Raw genomic sequence first — 24997 nt, 5'->3', positions numbered from 1 at the left:
CAAAGAAACGAAAAACAATTTCAACAAGTGTATGAAAAACAAAAGGTCACGGCAATCCCGTAGTTCCTTAACAACGGACATAAAGACAAATAAACTGAACACAATTCTGCTCTTGAAGTGTCATGTAACTCATCAGGTTAAGAGCATCACATCGGTATAATTCTGAGACTTGCTGGAGGCTTTTCAACGCTGTTAAGCATTTCAATTGACGCAGCAGACCACGTTCTACACGAGCTCCGTGGGCCACTGAGGATTTTTGATAAATTGGCAACTTCGCTTCTGATATAATTTTCATTCCCGGGCAATTACTGAAGAGTGCCGCTGAGTAACCCGACCGCCTCTTGAATACTAGAGAGCCTGTATGCATGACTGAGAAGATCAATTTCTTCCTAAATTCTCGTCAACGGACATCCCGGTACTCGGTTCGTTTAAGTGATTATTTCCCGAATCCCGTGTCCCGTTCATAATAGCAATCCCGCATCTCGCTCCCTTCTTACTTTAAATTCTTAGATCCCGGCCTTTAAATAAGCCCAATCCCTGATCCCGAAAAACCTATTAGAGACCCTCTGTATGGTGAGCTCTATAAAACCTTCAGTTACTCAATTAAATATTATACCTCCGGATTTGCGGTTATGGCTGTTTATCATATAAAAACAATTCTTGTTTACGCGTTTAGCCTTAAAATTTTCCGCAGTACCCATTGTTAAGCTTTATGGTTAAGTAACCTCCAGCTGTGTCTAAGATATAATATTCATATACGGATGTTAAATGCGGAAAAAATTTTCTTCTTTGTGACAGAAATAGCAGTGTAATTACTGACACATGCACGTGCCGAAAAGTTGTGTGTTTTCTTGGACAGGCTACTGAGGAGGTTTTTGAGTATCACCTTGAATATAAAATTAAAATAAGGCATTTTTAAAAAAAGATCGGCGGCAAAAAGCCACTCTTTTCATTTTAAAGTTACATTTTGATCACCTCTGCTGCTCTATGGTCGAATTTGCCTTTGTTTCCTTCATTTATTGTCTTATCAATCACACAGAGGTCTGCCCAGCAAGTGATTTGTTTCAAACTGGCATCAGCTGCGTGTTTCCACTTAGAACTGAACGGCTAAGGTCATTTTAGGCCAGTTTAATCAAAGCCATCAACAAGTTGAGTTCTCCGCGCAATTAAATTCTAAAGGTTGCTGAACAAGAAACAGCTTCAAGTGGTAGACAGAACTAAGAGGTATTTCATGATATTCAATTATCGTACAATTAGTAATGACCAGTAATCATTTAAAATACTTTTCATGACTCTTTCTGTGAGTCAAAGTAACCTAAAAGTAAGGCATGTGATCGCTAAACAACGCTTGCATTGCATGTACCACAAAAATAGCTGAGATGTCATGACAACGAAAAAATATGCTACCATGACAACCTGAACTGAGCTAAAACTTAGGTATACCCAATTTTTTTCCGCATTTTTCTCGTTAACACTGATCTTGGCTTTCATACAGGTCATGAAGACCATTTTTGTTTGGGGCTGCCTTATGGCTACTCTAATCGAGCCTTGTATATCGGACATGTACTTGCATGCTCCACCAGGATCCAACAATCGCTTGAACGGCAACCAAGATAACGTCAGAAACGCGAACAGACTGTTTGATTCACAGGTACAGTGCCATTACATACTCGCTTTTCATCACGGTAACCTTTTTTTAGGCCATCCCTCAAACATGTTTTGTTCCCCATTACCATCCTACTCGTTAAAGTGGTCGACTGATTGGTCGGTCGGCCAAACAAGCAAAAAGAAAATACAAGAAGTAACTACATGAAGCAGCTTAGATCAGGAAAATCTTGGAAGCACCCATTCGCTTACTAATTGTTTTTTGCCCAAACTTTCCGATGATATGTACAGCACAGGTCAAATAAGATGATAAACTGACCAATTTCTATCACAAAGTCATCTGTTTTAAGACACAGAGTTAATTTTTCTGGGAAGAGTATATTTATTAATTTTGTTGTTTGCTTTCCTTGAAAAAATGGGTCGGTTAGTATCTACCATGATATTCAGAGAAGAATAAAGGCCAATAGTGTTACTGCTGCTGGTGTTAAAAAGCAAACCTGAATAACGACTAGCTTGGAAAGCTAAGAAACTACTTGTACAACACCGATGATCGGCTGTAAAATTTTCGTCAGTGCTACTTTTAGATTCTCGCTTAAGGTAACAGAGAAAAAAGTGAAATTTTTAAAGCATACAAAAGTAAAATATCTAATAGAAGAGGGAAATGAAATTAGCCCAATGGACCTTTGCAGAAGTTTTAACCTCGTAGTTATTTAATTTAGACATAAGGGTAAACCCAGTCTGAAAAGAGATTTAACTATATAATAATAGGGGACAAGAGTAATTCAGTTCATAAATGATTCCTTCGTCTTCTTTCTTTCTAAGAATAATGGTAAGGCTGGTTACAATGTCGGCGACAGTTTGGATAGCAACCCTGGCGACAACATTCAAGAGTTCAGACAGCTGCCACAGGTAAAACTCGTTTATCATTTGTTAGCAGTTGTCTTTTTGTTTGCTCTCTTGCCTTTTTTTTCTTATGCTTGATATTTTTTTAAATGATCCAATCAGGAATATTACATGAGTGGATGCGATGCTAAGGCAAAAACCGAAGTTGATATCATGTGGACAAACCAACACGGAACTGGACCAGGTACCAATGACATGGTAGAAACCCAAGTTATTCTACAGTACATGTGTCAGCCTTATCCACAGGGCAAGATGGCAACCAACGACGTGAACAAAGAATTTGAATATCATACAATTCGTAATGGGCAGACTCTTACCACTCAATCATTTTCGAAAAACGCGCGAGAGAATGCTTACATAAGAAGAGACAGAGGACTTCACGAACCAGCCAACTATTATCAGGCGTATTATCGGAGAGAGAGAAACAAAGGTAAGAGGTTTAAACAAACTGAAATACCGAAGTGGCTGATACAAAAATGACTCTCATTAGTCACTCTCCTTATAGTAATGACACTTTTGCTCATACTCCAGGTTTGTTCACTGCTGACCAACAACTTAAAGGTGATCTACCGATTTATACGCGACAAAATGCCGCAGGGACAAGGAGGGGCTTGGAGGTTCCGGAGGAACGCGATTACTACCCTTACTGGGGCCCTACCCCTTGGAGGGACATTGCTATCATGGTCAGCGATAAAAAGACCGAGCAACTAATGAAAGAATACGTAAACAGCCCTCACTATGGACACAAATGTAAGTCAGGCTTGATCTGAACGGTTTTATGAGTACAATACAACACAACATTGACTGACTTTCGTCATCACTAAAATGGTAACAAAAGGGCAAATGCATTTGAAATTTTCCTCTAAATCTCATGTTTTAGACTTGTGTATAATGCCTACCAAGCTTGCCGGAAATGAAGACTGTCCACGGAACAACTATAACCTTAAAGGTGAAAAATGTGTCGCAAAATACATCACCTCAAAGAAATGCAAGGCGGCTGGAGGGACCTGGACAAAGTTCATCGCGAATTATGTTGAGAAAACTGCTGGCTTGTTGAGCACTTGTCATAATGTGGGCGAAATGAAATTGGCGAGAGGCATTCCTTACGAACCACACAAGATCTCTCAAGGAGCTGATCAAAAGGAGCAGTTTGTTCTTGTTCACAAGCCTCCTGAAGTGATCTACGCCCCATCCACTGTCGTTAATCATAACGGAATGAGCATGGAAGGAAAGTTTTCGTCCTACAAGTGGAAGGTTCCTTGTTTTCCAACAAACACCACCCAACGCTGTGTATTACGAATCAGGTGAGACAACTAATCATCATTTGACTCTAAGCGTGCGATGGAAGTAAGGCGACGGGGTGTTGAAAACAAGAAGCAGAATTTTGTATATCAGGGCTTGCATCGTGATAATTTTTTTTCTTTCCATACGTATTAGAGAGGGAGAAAAGGTGGGGTTCATTCTAAGATCCCTTCATGTACCACATCGAGCCCGAATCACCTCATCGAAAAAAAAACAGGTAATCCCAGATCCGGTGCGCAAATGATTGCTCACAAGAAGTACAAAGCCTTCAGCCCATCATATAAAGTCGGGACAGCTACATGTTTGCCCTTCAGCACACAATCATGCTAGGACGACCTATAAGCTTTTGGTGAAATTTTATTTCCTATTGCCGCCTTAAAATTGTTTCATTATGTTGCTCCCAACTTAAGGAGGCTTCATAGATTTTGTGACCGTGCAAGATCTGGGTCCGAACATAGCACGAGCTATGGCGGCTCGGTGTTAAAGACACTTTAATCTAGGGTTTCCAACAACTGCACCCGTAATATTCATTGGCCTTGTACGCCTGGAAAAAAGGTCAACCGAAAAGAAAACACCGTGGGAAAGATTGCCAAAATGCGACAGATTCGAAAGTCTACGCATGCTCAAATACCGATCTTGGTGAAGTTCTATTCCATTACGTAAACTTTTGCGACAAAGAAAATAAGGATCTCTCGAGTAAGATTTATCGCGTTTCCTTCTGTGGAATTTCCTCAAATTTTCTGGACCGTTAAACATACTTGTACCCTTCCTAGTGCCTGTTGATAAAAAAAAATTCATAAGACCAAATTTGAGATCGAGGAAGAAAACACAAAATTGCAAATAGCGAGGAAACTGCCTTACTAACCCCTATTTTTTTAGACTTTTTAATGATCGGCAGGATAATTTTCACAAATGGAGAAAATTTTGAGAGATTTCACCGCAGCAAATTTATGAAAGTCAGAGACAAAGCCAAATTATCGCTGACGAGCGCCTCCCTTTGTGGAGCCTTAGCTTAATAACAAAAATCATTTTGATAATATCTACTACAGCAAACGATACTTTGAACCTTGCTCATTGCCTTTTGATGGCTTTTAATGACCTTGATAAAGCGAACATATTAAAATTTTCTGGAAAAACATTACGCTGGCGCGCGCGCCAACTATAAACAAAAATCTTATGGAGCCCCCTTAAAGAGTTCCCATACTAAAGATGAAACTTTTCAAGAACGTTACATCTTCTTTCTAAAAAAACCTATGTTAGCTCAGAACTGGGTTTCGTAGTTGAACCAATTTTGAAACGTTAAGTGGCGTTCACTCTTTTGACAGGTATAATATAACCACCAGTGATGTACCACGTGAGTTCACTGCTAAGAACAATAACGAGTAAGTACTCACTGAATATATTTGACCACTACACCAAGTATGTCCCCCAATTGTTATCTCAGTATCCCCGAGGTGTTAGGTGAACCTGATAACAGAACTGTAAATATGACATTTTTATTTTCCTGAATGATTGAAGACCCAGCCGTGTAGCACTTACCATTTACTAGCTATATGATCAACTGGAGAGCGCTCTACTTTCTTCTGTTTAGAACAACAACATATTGTTAACATAGTCTAAATGAACGAGCATTCATTCAGTCTTTGATCTGATGGCTTCTCTGTACGCTCCTTCGACATGAAAATGCCACGAAAGCGAATGAAATAAAAACTAACGGAAAGGCAACAAGAGCACTGGGACTTGATTCAAATTGGATTATAACATAGCTTGTAAATTTGTCTACTCAAATTCAATTGCGCGAGCGTGCTTCATATTCTTATTGTGCACGCTCAGCAAACAAATCCCTCGAGAAAAAAAATTTCCATCGGGTTGAAAATGTTATAAAACAATTGGTTCCTAAGTCATCTGTGCGTTCATCGAGATATGAAGCACTTGGGAAGTTTGGAGAGCACTCAGAAGCTAGAGTTGCTCTCAGCTACGCCTTGAGCAACTCTTTCGCATCTTTCGTGCTCTTCAAACTTCCCGCGTGCTTCATATCTCGATGAACGCACGCTGACGTATGAACCAATTGTTAATTATACCTTGGTAAATTGATGCGTCCAATACGTTACGACGAATTGGTCAGACTCACAAAAAGACCAGATCGATTGATTTTATTATTTTCCTCTCAGGATTAAAAATAATCCGAAAACAAAAGCTGTTGACCATAAGACCGATCTTCAAATCGCTTTGAACACTGCCCAGCTCGGCAGAACATTCCAGGATAGAAGTCATGTGATCATCCTTAAACCACGCAGCAAACTGCCCATGAAATTTCAGCATAGCAACATCTATTACATTAATGGAATGGGCAAGAGAGGAAACATAGTGCAGGCGTATCCTGCCATGGAATATCGCTTTTATCCTGAACGCCTTACTGTTACAACAGAGGATGTGGTGTGTTTCGTCTGGTCCGGTGAGAAGGAACAATCTATTTCATACGAACTCTTGTGGCCTCAGTCGTATTTTCATTCTTTTTATCCATTTTCAATTTCGTTATTTCATTGTGTATCTAATTATTTACCTATTTATTGCTTCTATCGGCAGGCTCCAACAATAATCAGAACAATGCTGGAGAGGGAACAGCACGTGAGAAAAATATCGCACATATGAATTATTTAGGCACACAACTAACTTTAAAACTTAAAAAGCTCAAAATTGAAAATTTTTTAGCAAAACACAGCTGAGTGGAGTAAATCTGATAAGTACATCGCCCTAAATAATTTTCCATTTCATTTCATCATTTCAGGAACTGATCGCACCAACGTGTGCTGGATAAAGGAAGGATGCCAATCTCTCAAACCAGCAGCGTGTTCCAGCCTTCCTCTTGAAGTAGTTGACCATGTCGACGAATTTGATGCCGCCAAGTTAAATGTTCACCTTAACAAGGGCTGTTACACTGGTGGAAAAACACTGCAGGCTCAACTGAACAACGCCCCGGCCTCTTGCAACCCGCCATGCTTCCGCATCACGAAGCCCGGGACATACTGTTACATGGGCACGCGCAATAACAATTTCTCTAACCGACGTCACATAGGACAGATAACAGTCAATGAAGCTAAAACTACTCCTGAATAATACCTCAGTGAATAGCTCTAAAAATACAGAGCAAGTAATGCTTCTCAAATAAAAAACTGACAAGGCATTCGAACTGAAGAACAAGTTCGTCCAACTTTTTCTTTGTTTTTATTGTTATTTTTTATTGTTACGTTTTAGGTACGTCATGTAGTTACTCCTCACCCTCAATTTTTTGTCTTACCCGGATGTCGATGTAACGCTCACGGATAAGGCTGCATCCGTCCCCTGAATAGAGTCTGTGCATGGTCACAAAACCCACGATCACGAAACTCACGATCACGGTAAATGTGTCTACTAAACCAAAACCCCTTGATCAGATCCAACTCAACTGAAATTTAAGTAGTTCGAAAAAACTGAAAGCAAATTAATGGCAGGCTCGTACTGTAGATCTCCAGTCCTTTGGAATTAACTTGATTAGCGTTTTGGCTGCTCGTCAATTACCCTCCTTTTTCTGTTGATCTCTCAGCTTTTTCGTTCTTCCCTTCGAACAAATTGCCCAGTGAAGGCTGGATTCTGGTTATAGTACTATCAAATTTTAAACGGCAGAACAGTGATGCGGGAAAGTCATAAGTAAATCGGTAGACTCCTGCACGGAATTTGCTCGTTTACTTTGTTTCGCGATGCCGGTGAGGGAGCAGGTTGGTCAAACAATTTTTTAAAAGGACGATGAGAGCCAATTCGTGACACATAAGGAAAAAAAATCTCACGTAGTGGATATTTCCAGGCATCCGTAATTATATCAAAGATTTCAATGGCAGGTAATCACGATCTAATTTTTCTTAAGGGTGGCAAACGTTTTACAAGTCACTCATTGAAAATTTTGGTGAGAGAATAATCAGCTTCTAAATGATACAAAGAAAAGAGCTATCTAAAACTACTTGAGATTAATTTGGAAACATTTAAATGGCGTTGAAAATAGCCTAAAGAAGAGAGGAATCCAAGCGAACAAGCAAAACCACAGACTGTAACAAGCACCATAGCTTTAGGCGTTTTTACTTCATCAGTTTAAAACTTGAATGTGGTGGAAGGGAGTCCTAGGGATATGTTATTATTCCAAAATAAACCGCCTTAACTTTAGTCATAGGTTCCTGTTTTGTTACCAGGTAAATGTGAATGTCTTGAGTCCCCATACCAAGAACCGTAGCAGTTCATTCTCTCTCGCTTTCTTGCTGAGTGGCTGTATGCATAATACATATACATTACATCTGGAACCCAACCTTGGCGTCTTGCGCAATACGTTCTAACTTTGTAAATCATATTATGCTTGCACTCTACTCGAAAAACACTCGTCTCACAAGCTTCTTAAAAGCTTTCTTTTATGTCTACGTAATTATTTTTTTAAAACAAAGCACATTTTCTTGAAGTGGAACCGCATGCAATAAACCACCTACATGGCTTGTTAAGTGTTATTATTACTGCACCAAAATCATTGGCCGTTATTTTTGTGCTACGAGACCCTACTTGAGTAATTTAGCAGTTACGCAATAGCACTTTAGGCACAGGGGGTGGGCACAAGTCGGCTCAACCCGTGTACTGAGAGTAGATTTGTCCTCTCCCTATATCTCCAGCCAAATAATCCCGATCAATCGGGATGGCTCAGTGATTTCAGCTCAAAATTTTACGAGAGAAACTTTCACTACGATGAATTCCCACTATTCCTGCATGCATATTAGTAAAAACTCAAAACAAATGTTAAATCTAAAAAAGTGACCCTAAGCAGTCGAGTACTTTGTTAATATAAAGTATTATTGAATACTGACAGATGGACGTGTCATGAACTGAAAACATTGCGAAGCAACAGCCAAGCAAGTGTATGCAACGATTGTCAAGTACCATGCTATGAAACATCTGTGCCGCCGTTATCACAGTTCTTTTTTAAATGTATTTCACTAAAAGTAAATGTAAAGAAAGTATAGTAAATATCTACAATTCTTCATCGGCGATATAATTCGAATTCACCCACATAACACAAACTTTGGCAAAAGCATTATTGAACCCGGTGAATTCATTGTGTGCCGATATGAACATAAGGGAAGTAAAACCGACAAAGCACCGGAACTTAGAGCAAAGGGGGATGGAGATTTAAGTCCGATCGTCTTGACTTGAGATGATGTTTACAAGTAAACTGAAGGTATCAAACAGACTTGTGCATAAGTGCATATTAATATGTAATATTCTCTGGCCTCTGGGTCACGGCTACACCACTCTTCTCATTCATCTTTGAAATAACTCATGCATCATGTGTATTTTATTGACTGAAATAATTGGCCACGATCCAAGATCAAAATCCTGATAACTAACTCGGCTTTAAGTCTAACTGATTTCATAAATTTCATGAAGACATTTGCGTTGGCATGGCAAAGGGAAAGACGAAGGAGTTGGTTTTCTATGAATATTGCATGATGTATGAAACAACTTTATAATGATCTTTGGACAAGAAATGCTCGGTTTGGTTGCCTAACGGCAAAAACGCGCGCGAACGAAGAGCCGATATTTCAGGACTTACCCGCATTACATTTCCTAACCTAAATGTTTTAACACTTGAATTTAGGGAATTCTTATTATGAAAAAGATAACTGGAGATTGGCTCCCTTCGAGGAAATCAGTGACTTCAACTGAGCTTCAGTTACTTACAATCCATAACCCTTTATAGTTTTGAAAGAGACAAAACGCAGGTTACGCTGGAAGGAACTGGTTGGTCAAGGGGGGTTTGGATAAAACTACTAACTTTTTCTCTATTTGGAGAACAGAAGTTGTATGAATCGACAAGTTTTGACGAAGCAGAAAGCAATACTGCATATCAGCCTTCTAAATATTCCACTTGAAGACCAGCTTAATAATTAATCAAGCATCAATGGGATTAGAGCGGCATCTCTGGCGAAAATATCAGCATATGTATGTAACGCTGGACACACGTCTGCCCGTTGCAAACAGATGCAGGTCAAATGAAACAACTATTCATAATCTACCATGCTTGAAACTACTCTCTCCACCGAAATTAAGGCAAATTTCGTATCATATACTGTTACTGGATTGGATGCAGATCGTGCTATGTAAAACGTAATTTATGCAACAACTCAAGCACGCAGTTAAAAAAAGACTTTGGTGAAGATCCAACCAAGAAAACAAACCAACTGATTCATCGTTCACTACCTTGACAGTAGTTAATCAAAAATCTGGGTCGACTTGCAAGTCTACCATATTTCGCAAAAGGAAAAGAACCCTGAAATATCTTCAGACTAGAAATGCCTCGTTTGTCAAAACGACCGGCTGATTAAAAATAATGGCTTCTTTGGAGCCGTCCTTGATAAAAACCACAACCTTTTATCTCGAATTACATTCTGCATCGTAAAAACGATTCGTTGAAATTACATAAGTTTTATCGCAATGAAAATAGCACAAATTCAAACCAGGATAATATTTAGATTAATGAACATTGATTGGCTAAATTTCTCGGAACAAACGGCAAACTCCAGAGATCTTGCTAACACTGTTCGTCTAGCGGCCGAAGAGCCAAGATTGAGAATGTGCTTAAAACATGTTTGTTACCATGCCCAAAATAACGCCAATTATCTGTTGCAAATTCATTGTAATAAATTAAATAAAATATACAAACATTCCCAATTACTTAAAACCACTTGCTGCACTTGAACTTCGGCAAAACACTCGTTAAACTCGGTCAATAGATGGAGTGCATCGCCGGACCAGATATGGCGTCGCTCGCATAGCAGCTGTTTTCTTTCTGAGCTATTTAGCTAGACTTGAGTAGCGTGCAATATGAGTAAAAGGAGACGGACAGGCAGGATAGCCATGGTGCAATATCTGTTACGGCTACACAGATTGTTAGGATGTTGAATTCACTTTTGTACCAGCTCATGCATAGTTAACAAGAAAGATCGGGCACGACAAACAGTTCATTTTTCACCAGTTTAATGGTATTTCAGTCAAAAGCTTTGCATTGAGATCGAGAGAAGAAGGAAAGAAAAGGAAAAAAGGCCATAGAAAATATGCACGACAACAAAATTCCGATGTGATCAATTAACAAAGAAATGCCCCATTTGGAAGCGCAGCATTAATTGATCAGGAAAAAGGCGAGCAAAACAAAGGAAGGTCGTTAAGCGTCAGAGATTGAACGAAAAAACACTTTTAATTATATATCTATAGAAGATTTATTCGCGAAAGATTTCTCGTGGTGAAAACCACGACGGTAATTTCTATCATTTACTTTGCATTCTTAATTCCTAGGGCTCGTCACAGCAGAAACAAATTGACAAGTCCGTAGTAAAAAGATGCCGCGTCCTCTCCCAAAAGAACAAAAGAACAAAATGCAAGGTTCATTGACCTCATCGCTCCTCATAAGTTTATTGAAACCCGCTAATGAAGTATCAGAACATCCATTCTCTTAAACTAAACTCTTTGGATTGGTAATGAAATAAAATGATTCTCTCTGTCAGTGCCTGGACATTTCATCTTAAAGAAATTTTTGTATCTTTTCAGGATCAGACAGAACAAACTTGTGCTGGGTCAATGAAGGATGCCAATCTCTTAAACCAGAGGCTTGTGCGAGCCTGCCTCTCGAGGTAGTTGAACAGGCTGATACGTTTTATCAGTATTTTGAAGTTTGGAATACAAGAAAAGAACAGAAGGGCTGATGGGGCAACCGCTGTGAGAATCGGCACGTACAACCGCGAATGTTCATTAAACTAAAACATTGTTTAGCGATTGCGGCCGTACACTTTTTATCAAAAGCAAATGTTATTTATAGCTTCCCTGCGTTCAAAGATAATTCATTAACCTGCCTTTTGTTTCATCAGTGATAACGCCGAGTTAGAAATCAGAATGGAAATGACTACGTTCAAAATGAAAACAACCTCAGACGTCATATCGGTGAGGACGTGAGTAAAACCTAAGAAAAAAAATTCAATAAAGAGAACACTCCATATATTTTCAAAATTATGCGAAACAGTCCAGAATTGCATGGTTGATCTTTTTAATTTTGAAAGAAATTGGTGAATTGGGCCGTTTGTCGAGAATTTTGAAGCTATATCGAGGGCAAGTAGCTTTGGTGTGGGAGTCAAGTGTTCCTAAAGATCGTGCACCTATTGCTTCATGTTATCTGAGTGCAAAAAAGATTTGAGCCACCTCGTTATTTGAAATCTTCATTTAGTTATTCTTCATTACCTTACAAAGACACCACGTGGAAAGAACGAAGAAAATGCATATAATGTTTTCTATTAACTATAAATCAAGGTTCCTGTGACACAGTACACGGCTATTCTAATTTTAAATGTGTCAGTACAGCAAGAAAAGGAATCGCGGAAATGCATATCTTTTGATGTCACAAATATAAAATACCACATGTTACGAGAGTTTTTCGAGTTATCCATTCGACACGAGCAAACAGATTTTGGTCAGTACAACAAGGTTTAAGAGGTTCTGTATAACCCCTCACTTCAGTCACTATCGCGGAATGCGGAACACTTCTATTCTTTACCATACATACATACATCCCTCCGGCTGTGCACTTTAAATCAGCCGATCTTTTACCGAAAAAGGCGGTTTTATGTCCAAATGACAGTCACTTATAACATCATAGTTTTGATTTTCATGACCAAACAAACAGCTACCAGACTGTATGATGGGCTCCATAAAACCTTCAGTTACTCAATGAAATATCATACCTCCCGATTTGCAGAATAGAGACTGTTGCCACAGGAGAAAAATTATCTTGCCAATCTCAAAATGTAAGCGGGATACTTCACAGCAATTACAAGAAAAAGGAAAATCAAAGGGAACGAGTGAGAAGCTTAAATTTTCTGTAATTGTTTAAGCTCACTGACCAGATTGAAAAGGGTACTCCATAAAACATAATTCAATTTGATTGCATGCTACAAATATATTTATTCTCTACTTCAGTAAAAACTATTTATAACCAACACCGCAGGTTATGGCTGTTTATCATATAGAAACAATTCTTATTTACGCGTTTAGCCTTGACATTTTCCGCAATGGCCATTGTTAAGCTTTGTGATTCTGTAACCTCTAACTGTGTCTCATATATAATATTTATACACGGGTGTTGAATGCGGAAAAAATGTTCTTCTTTGTGACGGGAATAGCAGTGTAATTACTGACACATGAACGTACCGAAAAGTTGTGTGTTTTCTTGGACAGGCTACGGAGGAGGTTTTTGAGCATCACCTTAAATGTAAAATTAAAAGAAGGCTGTAAAAAGATCGGCGGCAAATAACCACTCTTTCATTTTATAATTACATTTTGATCACCTCTGTGTTATATAGTTGAATTTGCCTTTGTTTCTTTCATCTATTGTCTTATCAAATCGCACAGACGTCTATCCAATAAGTGAATTGTTTTAAACTGCCATTGGCTGCGAATTTCCATTTTGTACTGAACAGCTAAGGTCATTTTAAGCCACTTTAGTCAAAGCCCTCAACAGGTTTTCGGCGCTATTAAATTCTAAAGGTTGCTGAACAAGAAACAGCTTCGAGTGGTAGACAGAACTAAGAGGTATGTCATGATATTCAATTATCGTGTAATTAGTAATGACTAGTAATCACTTAACATACTTTTCATGAGTCTTACTATGACTCAAAGTAACCTCAAAGTAAGGCATGTGATCGCTTGAGTTCGAAAAATTTCCTGAGTTCCAAATGATTCACAATCAGTTTAGAAGAGTAAAATTTCTTTTGGCAGAACGGTCAGCGGTCAGCATGGCACTCAGACGTGTCCTTCTTGGCTCCGTAGTTTTATCATTTTTATTGCTTTTATTTGGTCTTCACCCTGAGAAGTATTTATCTGGACATAGCCTATATTATTTCTCTTGTGCACCGCTTCGCTCTGGCAGCTCAATGTCTTCGTTGGAAGTGATAACGAGCAACAAACAAGTAAACTCCACTCGGAGATTAGGCCGCCATCTTGGTTGTCGACTTCGTGGAATGAGTTACCTCGGCGCTAGAGTGAACTATCATCACAATTCAACTTCCAGTTTTCAACTGATTCGACTGATCAAATCTGGTGATGTAAGTTTAAATCCTGGCCCCTCTGCTATTCAAGCTGTAATCGGAAATCGACACTCGACAAACGGCGACTTTGCTTATGCTAGCGCTGTTGGCAATCGTGCACCGCCGTGTCTACGTAATTTGGTCCACATTATTGTGCCCAAGCCTCAACAAGTGTTGGAAAATATCAAGAACGATACGCAACGATTGTTGCTTTGCCTTCTCAATGCTCGATCTTTGAGAAATAAGTCAGCGTCGTTTGTGGATTTGGTATGCGATAGCAAAGCAGATCTATTTGCTGTTTCTGAAACCTGGCTTACAGACAATGACACTGCTATTCTTAGTGAAATAACACCACAGGGATACAAACTCCTTCATCATCCCCGCAGTGATCGCAGAGGAGGTGGGACTGCATTGATTTTCAAAGAATCTATCAACGTTGAAAAGGTTTCAGCTGCAGGAAAAGAGTCATTCGAGGTGTCAGAATGGTTGGTCAATCCTGTGGCTACTACTCGTTTGCGGGTTGTTTTAGTCTATAGGCCTCCATATTCTGTTAAACATCCTGTGTCTACTTCAACATTTATCACTGAATTCTCAGATTATCTCGAGTCTTTGGTCATGTCAAGTGAGCCTTTGTTAATACTGGGCGATTTTAACATTCATATGGATCTACCTGATGACACTGACTGTAGAAACATGTCTGACCTTCTGGTGTCGATGGGTCTTAAACAACATGTTCTACACCCTACCCATGAACTTGGTCACACACTGGATTTGATCATCACTCGTATATCTGATAACATCATTGCTGGGTGCCCCTACACTGGTGAGTTGTTTTCTGACCATTTCCCAGTCTTCTGTCAACTAAAACCTGAAAGACCTCCGGTGGCCATCAAACATCTGCAGTTCAGAAAAATTAAATCAATTGACCGTGATCAATTTTCCGAGACGATTTGCTCTTCTCAGCTCTGTCTTGACCCACCGGACGACTTGGATACCCTAGTCAATTGTTACAATGAGACACTAAGATCTATACTAGATATCTATGCACCTGTCTTGTCCCGTGATATTGTTGTTCGGCCTCGAGCACCGTGGTTTAATGAAGATATCAGAAAAGCTAAACGGTCGAGACGAAAGGCTGAAAAGAAGTGGAGAATTACTGGCCTATCTGCAGATCGTGCTGCTTTTAAAAAGGAAAGAAATCGTGTGGTGAACTTGATGAATGAGGCACGTCGTGTCTACTACAATCAATTCATTGAGGATAATAGTTCTGACCAGCGGAGGCTGTTTATGGCAAGTAAGAGTCTACTGAATATGCAGCCGGATAGAGCTCTTCCTCCTCATACTGACGTTTCTCTGCTTGCAAATGACATGGGCGAGTTTTTTATTACCAAGATTGCTAATATAAGGTCAAAGTTGGAAGGTATCTCTCCATCGCATCTTCTGTCGACGTCGGAGCCTGATCTGGTATCTGAACCTAGCGATATTGTACTGTCTGATTTTCAATGTACAACGGCTGTAGCAATACGTGATATGATTACATCAGGGAAGAAAAAAACTTGCATCTTGGATCCAATACCTGCGACTCTGTTATCTGCCTGCCTTGACCCACTCCTTTCTGTAATAACGAATATGGTTAATTTGTCCTTACGAACTGGATATTTTCCTGACGCCTGGAAAACTGCTGTGGTACATCCATTATTGAAAAAGCCTGGTCTTGATCCTCTTTTCAAGAATTTTCGACCAATTAGCAACTTGCAATTTGTGTCCAAACTTACTGAACGTGTGGTAGCCAATCAGATTCAGTGTCACATGATTAAGAACAATCTCTTCCCTCAGCTTCAATCTGCTTATCGTTCCCATCACAGCACTGAGACTGCATTGTTAAAAGTAAAAAACGATTTGCTAATGAATATGAACAAGGGGCATGTATCACTCTTGGTGTTATTAGACTTGAGTGCCGCCTTTGACACTGTTGACCACAAGATTTTATTAAAAGCCCTTCAGACGAAACTAGGTGTTTGCGGCTCTGCTCTTTTGTGGTTCAAGTCTTATTTGGAAGGGAGATCTCAAAGAATTTGCATAAAAGAGACGCTTTCGCAGTCATTTGATTTGAAGTGGGGTGTACCTCAAGGTTCTTGCCTTGGCCCGCTTTTGTTTACTATCTATTCAAGTGATTTGTTTTCTCTCCTGGAGTCCCATTTACCAACTGCGCATGCTTACGCGGACGATACTCAGTTGTATCTGTCCTTTAGTCCTAGTGTTGGCACTGGTGAGTTGGATGCGGTCACTGCCATTGAAAATTGTATTCGTGACATTAGACAGTGGATGTGTGTGAGGAAATTAATGCTAAATGATGTCAAGACTGATTTTATGCTTGTTGGGACACGGAAGCAGCTCACAAAGGTGTCTATCGATGGCATCAGAGTCGGAGATTATAATATTAGTCCTTCTTCATCAGTCTGTAATCTGGGCACATGGTTTGATCCGCATTTGAATATGGATGTACATATTACCAAAACATGCAGCAGCTCATTTTATTATCTTTATAATATCAGACATATTAGGAAGTACTTATCTAGAAGTAGCACTGAAACACTAGTTCATGCGTTTATAACAAGCAGACTTGATTATTGCAACAGCCTTTTGTATGGGTTACCGAAATATCAGTTGTCTAAACTCCAGCGTGTTATGAATGCTAGTGCCCGTTTGGTATATTGTGCTCCAAAGTCGTGCCACATCACGCCTCTACTTCACGAATTACATTGGCTGCCTGTTTGTTATCGTATCGAATATAAAATAATTCTTCTTACATTTAAGGTATTGCATGGTATGGCGCCCGATTACTTGCGCCATTTAATATCTATCTTGCCGCCATCTAGGTATAATTTAAGGCGCAACGATGACTCTGCAGCTTTATTAACTTTCCCGAAGATAATATCCAAGAAGACCCTGGCAGATAGATCGTTTAGTTGTGCCGCCCCTAGACTTTGGAATTCGCTTCCTACCACAATAAGATCTATTTCCAGTTTAGATATTTTTAAAATTAGACTTAAAACTTTTTTATTTAATAGGGCGTTTAATTAGTTCTATAGTTTTTATAATTGAATTGCATTATTTTAGAATTGTAATTTTGAACTTCTATTTTAATTTCTAATTTAATATTTATTGTAAGGCGCAGTTGAATATTTTTATAGAAACTGCGCGGTATAAATTTAAATTTAATAATAATAATAATAAATAATGTTATTCTGTTTCTTTTGACCGAGGTTGCCACGCACCCAAACGGTTCTTTTCAAATCAACGCTTGCATCGTACGTACCACAAAAATAGCTGAGATGTCATGACAAAGAAAAAAATATGCTACTATGACAACCTATACTGAGCTAAAACTTACGTATACCCAAATTTTTTTTCTTTTTTTTTCCGCATTCTCGTTAACACTGATCTTGGCTTTCATACAGGTCATGAAGACCATTTTTGTTTGGGGCTGCCTCATGGCTACTCTTATCGAGCTTTGTATATCGGACATGTACTTGCATGCTCCACCAGGGTCCAACAATCGCTTGAACGGCAACCAAGATAACGTCAGAAATGCGAACAGATTGTTTGATTCACAGGTATAGTGCCATTACATACTCGCTTTTCATCACGGTAACCTTCTCTTAGGCCAAAGTAGTCGACTGATTGGTCGGTCGGTCGGCTGGCCAAGCAAGCACAAAGAAATTACAAGAAATAAATAAACGAAGCAGCTTAGATCAGGAAATTCCTGAACGCACCCATTCGCTTGCTAATTGTTTTCCTTGCCCAAACTTTCCGATGTTTTGTACAGCACAAGTCAGATAAGATGGTAAATTTACTAATTTCTCGTATAAATTAATCTTCATCTGTTTTTAGACAGAGCGTTAATATTTCTGGAAAGAGTACCTTTATTAAATTTTTGGTTTGCCTTTCCTGAAAAAAAGGGTCGGTCAGCATCTACCATGATATTCAGAGTAGAAAAAAGGCCGATAGTGCTACTGCTGCTAGAAAGTAAAACAGAATAATGACCAGCTTAGAAAACTTGGAAACTACTTGTATAATATCGATGATAGGCTGTAAGGTAACAGAGAAAAAAAATGAAATTTTTAGAGCATTCAAAACTAAAATATCCAATAGAAGAGGGAAATCAAAATAGCCCAATGAACTTTTGCAGATGTTTTAACCTCGTGGTTATTTTATTTAGACATGAAAATAAACCCAGTCCGAGGAGAGATTTAATTACATAAAAATAGAGGACAAAAGCAATTCAGTTCATAAATGATTCCTTCGTCTTCTTTCTTTCTAAGAATAATGGGAAGGCTGGTTACAATGTCGGCGACAGTTTGGATAGCAACCCCGGAGACAATATTCGAGAGTTCAGACAGCTGCCACAGGTAAAACTCGTTTATCATTTGTTAGCAGTTGTCTTTTTGTTTGCTCTCTTGCCTTTTTTTTTCCTTATGCTTGATATTTTTTTCAAATGATTCAATCAGGAATATTACATGAGTGGATGCGATGCTAAGGCAAAAACCGAAGTTGATATCATGTGGACAAACCAACACGGAACTGGACCAGGTACCAATGACATGGTAGAAACCCAAGTTATTCTACAGTACATGTGTCAGCCTTATCCACAGGGCAAGATGGCAACCAACGACGTGAACAAAGAATTTGAATATCATACAATTCGTAATGGGCAGACTCTTACCACTCAGTCATTTTCGAAAAACGCGCGAGAGAATGCTTACATAAGAAAAGACAGAGGACTTCACGAACCAGCCAACTATTATCAGGCGTATTATCGGAGAGAGAGAAACAAAGGTAAGAGGTTTAAACAAACTGAAATACCGAACTGACTGATACAAAAATGAATCTCGATGAGTCACTCTCTTTATAGTAATGATACTATTGTTCATACTCCAGGCTTGTTCACTGCTGACCAAAAACTTAAAGGTGATCTACCGATTTATACGCGACAGAATGCTGCAGGGACAAGGAGGGGCTTGGAGGTCCCTGAGGAACGCGATTACTATCCATACTGGGGCCCTACCCCTTGGAGGGACATTGCTATCATGGTCAGCGATAAGAAGACCGAGCAACTGATGAAAGAATACGTAAACAGCCCTCACTATGGGCACAAATGTAAGTCAGGTTTGGTCTGAACGGTTTTATAAGTACTGCACTATACAGCAATGACTGACTTTTGTTATCACTAAAATGGTAAAAGAGCAAATCCATTTGAAAATTTCCCCTAAATCTCATATTTTAGACTTGTGTATAATGCCTACCAAGCTTGCCGGAAATGACGACTGTCCGCCGGACAACGCGAACGTTAAAGGAGAAAAATGTGTTGCAAAATACATCACCTCAGAGAAATGCAAGGCGGCTGGAGGAACCTGGACAAAATTCATTACGAACTATGTTGAAAAAACTGCTGGTGTGTTAAGCACGTGTCATAATGTGGGCGAAATGAAACTGGCAAGAGGAATTCCTTACGAACCACACAAGATCTCTCAAGGAGCTGATCAAAAGGAGCAGTTTGTTCTTGTTCACAAGCCTCCGGAAGTGATCTACGCCCCATCCACTGTCGTTAATCATAACGGAATGAGCATGGAAGGAAAGTTTTCGTCCTACAAGTGGAAGGTTCCTTGCTTTCCAACAAACACCACCCAACGCTGTGTATTACGAATCAGGTGAGACAACTAATAATCCTTTGACTCCAGGCGTGCGATGGAAGTAAAGGCGATGGGGCGTTGAAAGCAAGAAGCGGGACTTTAAATATCATTAGGTTTCATAATGATAAATTTTCCTCTCTTTCACCAGAAAGGAGAAACGGTCGCATTCAACCCAAGATTCCTTCATGTAACCCGTTTTGGCTTTATGATTTTTCAGCACCAATATTCTCAAATCCTATTAAGTAATGTTCATTACTGCGTAGATCGCTTTCATATTCACTTCTCAAACTCATTGATAATGCATGAGGTAATTAACCAATTGTGTGGCCTCGTTTGGGTCACATGGATGCCCCTTGATACCCGGTAAAGAACAGATCCAAACACGCGTGATTAGGTATCCAAACACACGTGTTAGGATATCCAAACACGTGCGTTTGGAAATCAATTTCCAAAAGAATGCAGTACTTGCACAAACGTTTATTAAGTTCCAGGATTACAGTAACCATTCTTTGCGGTTAACATTAACTAATTGTGTGACCCCTTTGTGCTGAATACTTTTATGCTTTGAACGTTTGAGCAAAGAAACTTCCTCTTTGCAACTTTTCGGCGGTCGAAACCAAGAAGACCTTTCCGTGGCTGCTTCTTCCATTTCTCAAAATTGCAAATGAGGACGCCAATGCAAAGTGTGACTGGCTCTAATTAAAAAGCTGAAGTTATGAAAAAACTCAACGCCCTTCATGACACTTACTAACAACTATGCACATGCGATAATGAAACAAAAGAAAGCAAAAATTGATTATTTACGTGGTCTCTCTGTTTTTGTGTTTATTGTTAATAAATTAGGCCCTTTTGAGAAGCCATTCATAAACTCGAGCTTCGTGTTTCATCAGGATTTCCAAACACTCGAAAACAATAAAAGCACTCGACCTTTGGCCTCGTGCTTTCATCAGTTTTCTCGTGTTTGGAAACCCTGATGAAACACTCGCCCTCGTTTTTATGAAATATTACTTCTTTACCGCAGTTCACATATATGATTTTCATATACGTGCAGTCATTTATTCATCACTTCACGGGTTTATCTAGAACCGACATAATGTGCCTAACTCAAAACTTAAGTCAGCTATGAAGCAAGTCTGTTAAGCTTAAATGAGACTGATGTTTTTCTTCGCAGGTACAACATAACCACAAGAGATGTGCCCCGTGGGTTTACTGCTAGCAACAATCACAAGTAAGTACGTAATCCTTTTACCCCTAAGAGTGACCAGCTTCTCATTTCTCCTTACAATAACACCCCTTAATCAAACACTAAGGTCACAAGAATAAAGGAAATGATCACCAACTTAAGAAGCTCTTGACTGTTAAACAAATTCTCCTTGTTAGTAACTCAGGAAATATGTAGTGAGCAGTACATGGACAACATGCATACTGATGTTAGGATATTAAGGGTTTATGCCTTCTTTACCAAGTCATTCCATTTTACCGTTAGTAGAATCACCAAAGTTAACAAAAGTTAAAGTGAAATGTTTTAGTTTCCTAAATGTTTGCAAACCCGACCGTCTAATAACACTGTTTATTCTCTATTATCAACAAAATAAGGCTCGATTTTCTCCTTTTTACAACAATAGCACATTGCTACCGTGATCTTGAATTCACAATCGTTCAATTTGTAATTTTTGATCTGATAGCTCTCAGTTCTGAGTTCCATCGACATGAAATCCGTTAGGATAAGTGAAAAACTACTGAGTGGAAAGGAAACATAAAACACTGGGATTTGATTCAAACTGGTAAAGACCTCGGTAAAATTACACTCCACCGGAAGGAGCCGACTGGACATAAAGACCAACGTGGGAAAATAGCCTTTACAGATCGAATATTCTTTTCTTCACAGGGTTAAAAATAATCCGAAAACTAAAGCTGTTGACAAAACGACCGTTCTTCAAATCGCTTTGAACACTGCCCAGCTTGGCAGAACATTCCAGGATAGAAGTCATGTGATCATCCTCAAACCACGCAGCAAACTGCCCATGAAATTTCAGCATAGCAGTATCTACTACATCAATGGAATGGGCAAGAGAGGAAACATCGTTCAAGCGTATCCAGCCATGGAATATCGCTTTTATCCTGAACGGCTTACTGTTACAACAGAGGATGTGGTGTGTTTCGTCTGGTCCGGTGAGAAGGAACAATCTATTTGATACGAACTGTTGTTTCCATTTCGTTCTTTCATTGTGTCTAATTGTTTACCTATTTATTTTCTTCTATCGGTAGGCTCAAACAACAATCAGAACAATGCTGGAGAGGGAACAGCACGTGAGAAAAATACTGCACATATGAATTATTTAGGCACCCAACGGACTTAAAAAGTTCAAACTTGAAAATTTTAGCAAAACACAGCTGAGTGAAGTAAATCTTATAAGTATACCGCCCTAAATAATTTTCCATTTCATTTCATCATTTCAGGTACTGATCGCACCAACGTGTGCTGGATAAAGGAAGGATGCCAATCTCTCAAACCAGCAGCGTGTTCCAGCCTTCCTCTTGAAGTAGTTGACCATGTCGACGAATTTGATGCCGCTAAGTTAAATGTTCACCTTAACAAGGGCTGTTACACTGGTGGCAAAACACTGCAGGCTCAACTGAACAACGCCCCGGCCTCTTGCAACCCGCCATGCTTCCGCATCACGAAGCCCGGGACATACTGTTACATGGGCACGCGCAATAACAACTTCTCTAACCGACGTCACATAGGACAGATAAAAGTCAGTAAAGCTAAAACTACTCCTAAATAAACTTATCAGTAAATAACTCTAGAAACACAGAGCAAGGAACGCTTCTCAAATAAAAAAAACTGAGGAGGCATTCGAACTGAAGAACAAGTTCGTCCAACTTTTTCTTTGCTTTTATTGTTGTTGTTGTTTTTTTCTTCTTCATTTCTTACGTAGTTACGACGGTTTTAATTGAAAGTTGATGTTTTTAGTACGTCATGTAGTTACTCCTCACCCTTTATATTTTTGTCTTATCCAGATTTCGATGTAAAGCTCACGGATAAGGTTGCATCCGTCCCTTAAATAAAGCCTGTTCACGGGCACGGACACGAAACTCATGATCGCAAAACTTAAGATCACGGTAAATGTGCCAACTAAACAAAACCCTTCTGATCAGATTCAACTCAACGACAGGCAGCCCAAGCTCACGTCTCGAGAGAAAGCAAACGATTAATTCATGAAAGTGTCACGCGTTGTGTGACTCGGTGGTAATTTACGAGAGGAACCGTTGAGAATTTGAACACGCTCAGTAAGGCATAGTATGGGGAACGAAATATGGTCGATTTACAACAATAAATGTTTCAAAATATGAGCATACTACACGTAAAATCAATAGAACTTACTCACATCTTGTGTGTTCGTTGTGGTTTCTTGCGATTTCTGCCGTTTTAAGCTTGCTTTTCCATCACTGTTATTCCAGTAAAAAGACGAAGTCGAGGCTGCACACTCCATTTTCGACCGTTGTCCACGCGAAAGTGGTTTGCACCCCAAAAATCCTCCCGATCGGCATTTTTCTCAGCCATAGTTCACGATCTAAGATCATTGCATCCTGGGACATGTCTCAATACCAAAACTCCCCGTGCATTTCTCTGAAAACGAGCGTTTTCTACTTGCATTTCCGAGTTCGCTTCTCTCTGGCTATGCTCTTGATAATCAGACTAGACACGGCCGCGGAAGAGACTTGGGTACGAGGTCAATTTTCTCATTAGAGAATGTTTTCTCTCTGTAGGATGTCCATATTTCGAAATATTTATCGTTGTAAATCGACCATATTTCGTTTCCCATACTAATCCTTACAGCGTGTTCAAATTCTCAACGGTTCCTCTCGAAACTTAATACCGAGTCACACAACACATGATCCTTTCATGAATTAATCGTTTGCTTTCTCTCGAGACGTGAGCTTGGGTCGCCTGTGACTCAATTGAAATTTTGGTATTTCGAAAAAGCTGAAAGCAAAACAATGACAGGCTCAAAATTGTTAGACAGCAGAATAGTGTTGCGGGAAAGTCATAAGTAAATCGGTGGCGTTGTTTTGCGATGCTGGTAAGGGAGTCAGTATTACATCACGATTTAATTTTCCTTAAGGGTGGCAAATGTTTTACATGTCACCCGTTGAAACTTTTGGTGAGAGAATAATCAGTTTCTAAATGATACAAAAGATAGTGCTGTTTAAAACTACTTGAGGTAAATTTGAAACCATTGAAATGGCTCCGAAAATAGCCTCATATAGAAAGGCATCCAAGCCAGCGAGCAAAATCACAGACTGTGACCAGCACCATAGCTTTAGGCGTTTTTAATTGATCAGTTTAAAACCTGAATGTCGTAAAAGGGGGTTGTAGGGATGTTATTATTCCAAGATAAATCGCCCTAACTCTAGTTATAGGTTTCTGTTCCGTCACTGGGTAAATGTGAATGTCCTGAGTCCCCATGCCAAGAACCGTAGCTTACAAAGTAGTTACTCAGTCTCTCTCGCTTTCTTACTGAGCGGCTGCATGCATGCTATATATTCATTACATCTGGAACCCAACCTTGGTGTCTTGAAAAACAATCGTCTCACAACATTATTAAAAGCTCAGTTTCCTTTATGTCGGCATAATTATTTTTTCAAAACAAAGCGCATTTTCCTGAAAGGAACCGCATGCAATAAACCACCTACATGGCTTGTTAAGTGTTTTTATTATTGCATCAAAATCATTGGCCGTTATTTTTGTGCCACGAGACGCCTACTTGAGTTATTTAGCAGTTACGCAATAGCACCTTAGGCACAGGGGGTGGGCACAAGTCGGCTCAACCCGTGTACTGAGGGTAGATTTGTCCTCTCCCTATATCTCCAGCCAAATAATCCCGATTAATCAGTGATTTCAGCTCAAAAAGTTTATGATAGAAACTTTCACTACAATGAATTCCCACTATTCCTGCATGTACATTGGTAGAAACTCAAAACAAATGTTAAACCTAAAAAACTGACTCTAAGAAGGTAATTCAGTGTTAACAACTGAGTTGAAAACGTAAATTAGCCACCGTAAAGGGTAAAAAAGCTGACCTTTCGAGCGTTAGCCCTCTTCCAATCGCTCTGACGAAGGGCTAACGCTCGAAACGTCAGCTTTTTTACCCTTTACGGTGGCTAATTTACGTTTTCAACTCAGTCGTTAACTGTAAATTACCTGCTATACTCTCCCACCGACGCAGCACCACAGTTTCTTTAGAAACTTACCCCTTTATTCATTTGACTCGAAGCAGTCGAGTACTTTGTTTGAAATTAAGTTTTAGTGAATACTGACAAATGGACGTGTCATGAACTGAACATTGC

The 24997-nt window shown here is 39.4% G+C and overlaps 2 protein-coding genes across 2 annotated transcripts; both read left to right on the top strand.

Moving 5' to 3' along the window:
* Positions 1–1072: 1072 nt before the first annotated feature.
* On the top strand, positions 1073–7005 carry LOC131786293 (protein DD3-3-like). Its single transcript, XM_059103330.2, has 10 exons — positions 1073–1224; positions 1496–1651; positions 2428–2514; positions 2611–2938; positions 3040–3258; positions 3389–3812; positions 5136–5192; positions 5982–6265; positions 6397–6438; positions 6599–7005. Exons 2-10 carry the CDS (start codon positions 1499–1501, stop codon positions 6925–6927), a joined length of 1923 nt encoding a protein of 640 aa, XP_058959313.2. The 5' UTR covers positions 1073–1224; positions 1496–1498; the 3' UTR covers positions 6928–7005.
* A 6184-nt stretch (positions 7006–13189) lies between these two features.
* On the top strand, positions 13190–23450 carry LOC131786318 (protein DD3-3-like). Its single transcript, XM_059103361.2, has 10 exons — positions 13190–13455; positions 17411–17566; positions 18275–18361; positions 18461–18788; positions 18891–19109; positions 19237–19660; positions 20814–20870; positions 21531–21814; positions 21911–21952; positions 22103–23450. Exons 2-10 carry the CDS (start codon positions 17414–17416, stop codon positions 22429–22431), a joined length of 1923 nt encoding a protein of 640 aa, XP_058959344.2. The 5' UTR covers positions 13190–13455; positions 17411–17413; the 3' UTR covers positions 22432–23450.
* The last annotated feature ends 1547 nt before the right edge of the window (positions 23451–24997 follow it).

Source organism: Pocillopora verrucosa, chromosome 1 (genome assembly GCF_036669915.1).
Source record: "Pocillopora verrucosa isolate sample1 chromosome 1, ASM3666991v2, whole genome shotgun sequence".
NCBI classification, from domain to species: domain Eukaryota; kingdom Metazoa; phylum Cnidaria; class Anthozoa; order Scleractinia; family Pocilloporidae; genus Pocillopora; species Pocillopora verrucosa.
Note: the sequence above shows the minus strand (reverse complement) of the source record. Positions and strands in the feature narration are given on the sequence as shown.

Coding starts and splice junctions, on each gene's coding strand:
- LOC131786293 (XM_059103330.2), top strand. CDS start 1,499: ATGAAGACCATTTTTGTTTGGGGCTGCCTTATGGCTACTCTAATCGAG. Junction 1,652..2,427: donor ACAGACTGTTTGATTCACAG/GTACAGTGCCAT, acceptor TTTCTTTCTAAG/AATAATGGTAAGGCTGGTTA. Junction 3,813..5,135: donor CGCTGTGTATTACGAATCAG/GTGAGACAACTA, acceptor CTCTTTTGACAG/GTATAATATAACCACCAGTG.
- LOC131786318 (XM_059103361.2), top strand. CDS start 17,414: ATGAAGACCATTTTTGTTTGGGGCTGCCTCATGGCTACTCTTATCGAG. Junction 20,871..21,530: donor ACTGCTAGCAACAATCACAA/GTAAGTACGTAA, acceptor TTTTCTTCACAG/GGTTAAAAATAATCCGAAAA. Junction 21,815..21,910: donor GGTGTGTTTCGTCTGGTCCG/GTGAGAAGGAAC, acceptor TTCTATCGGTAG/GCTCAAACAACAATCAGAAC.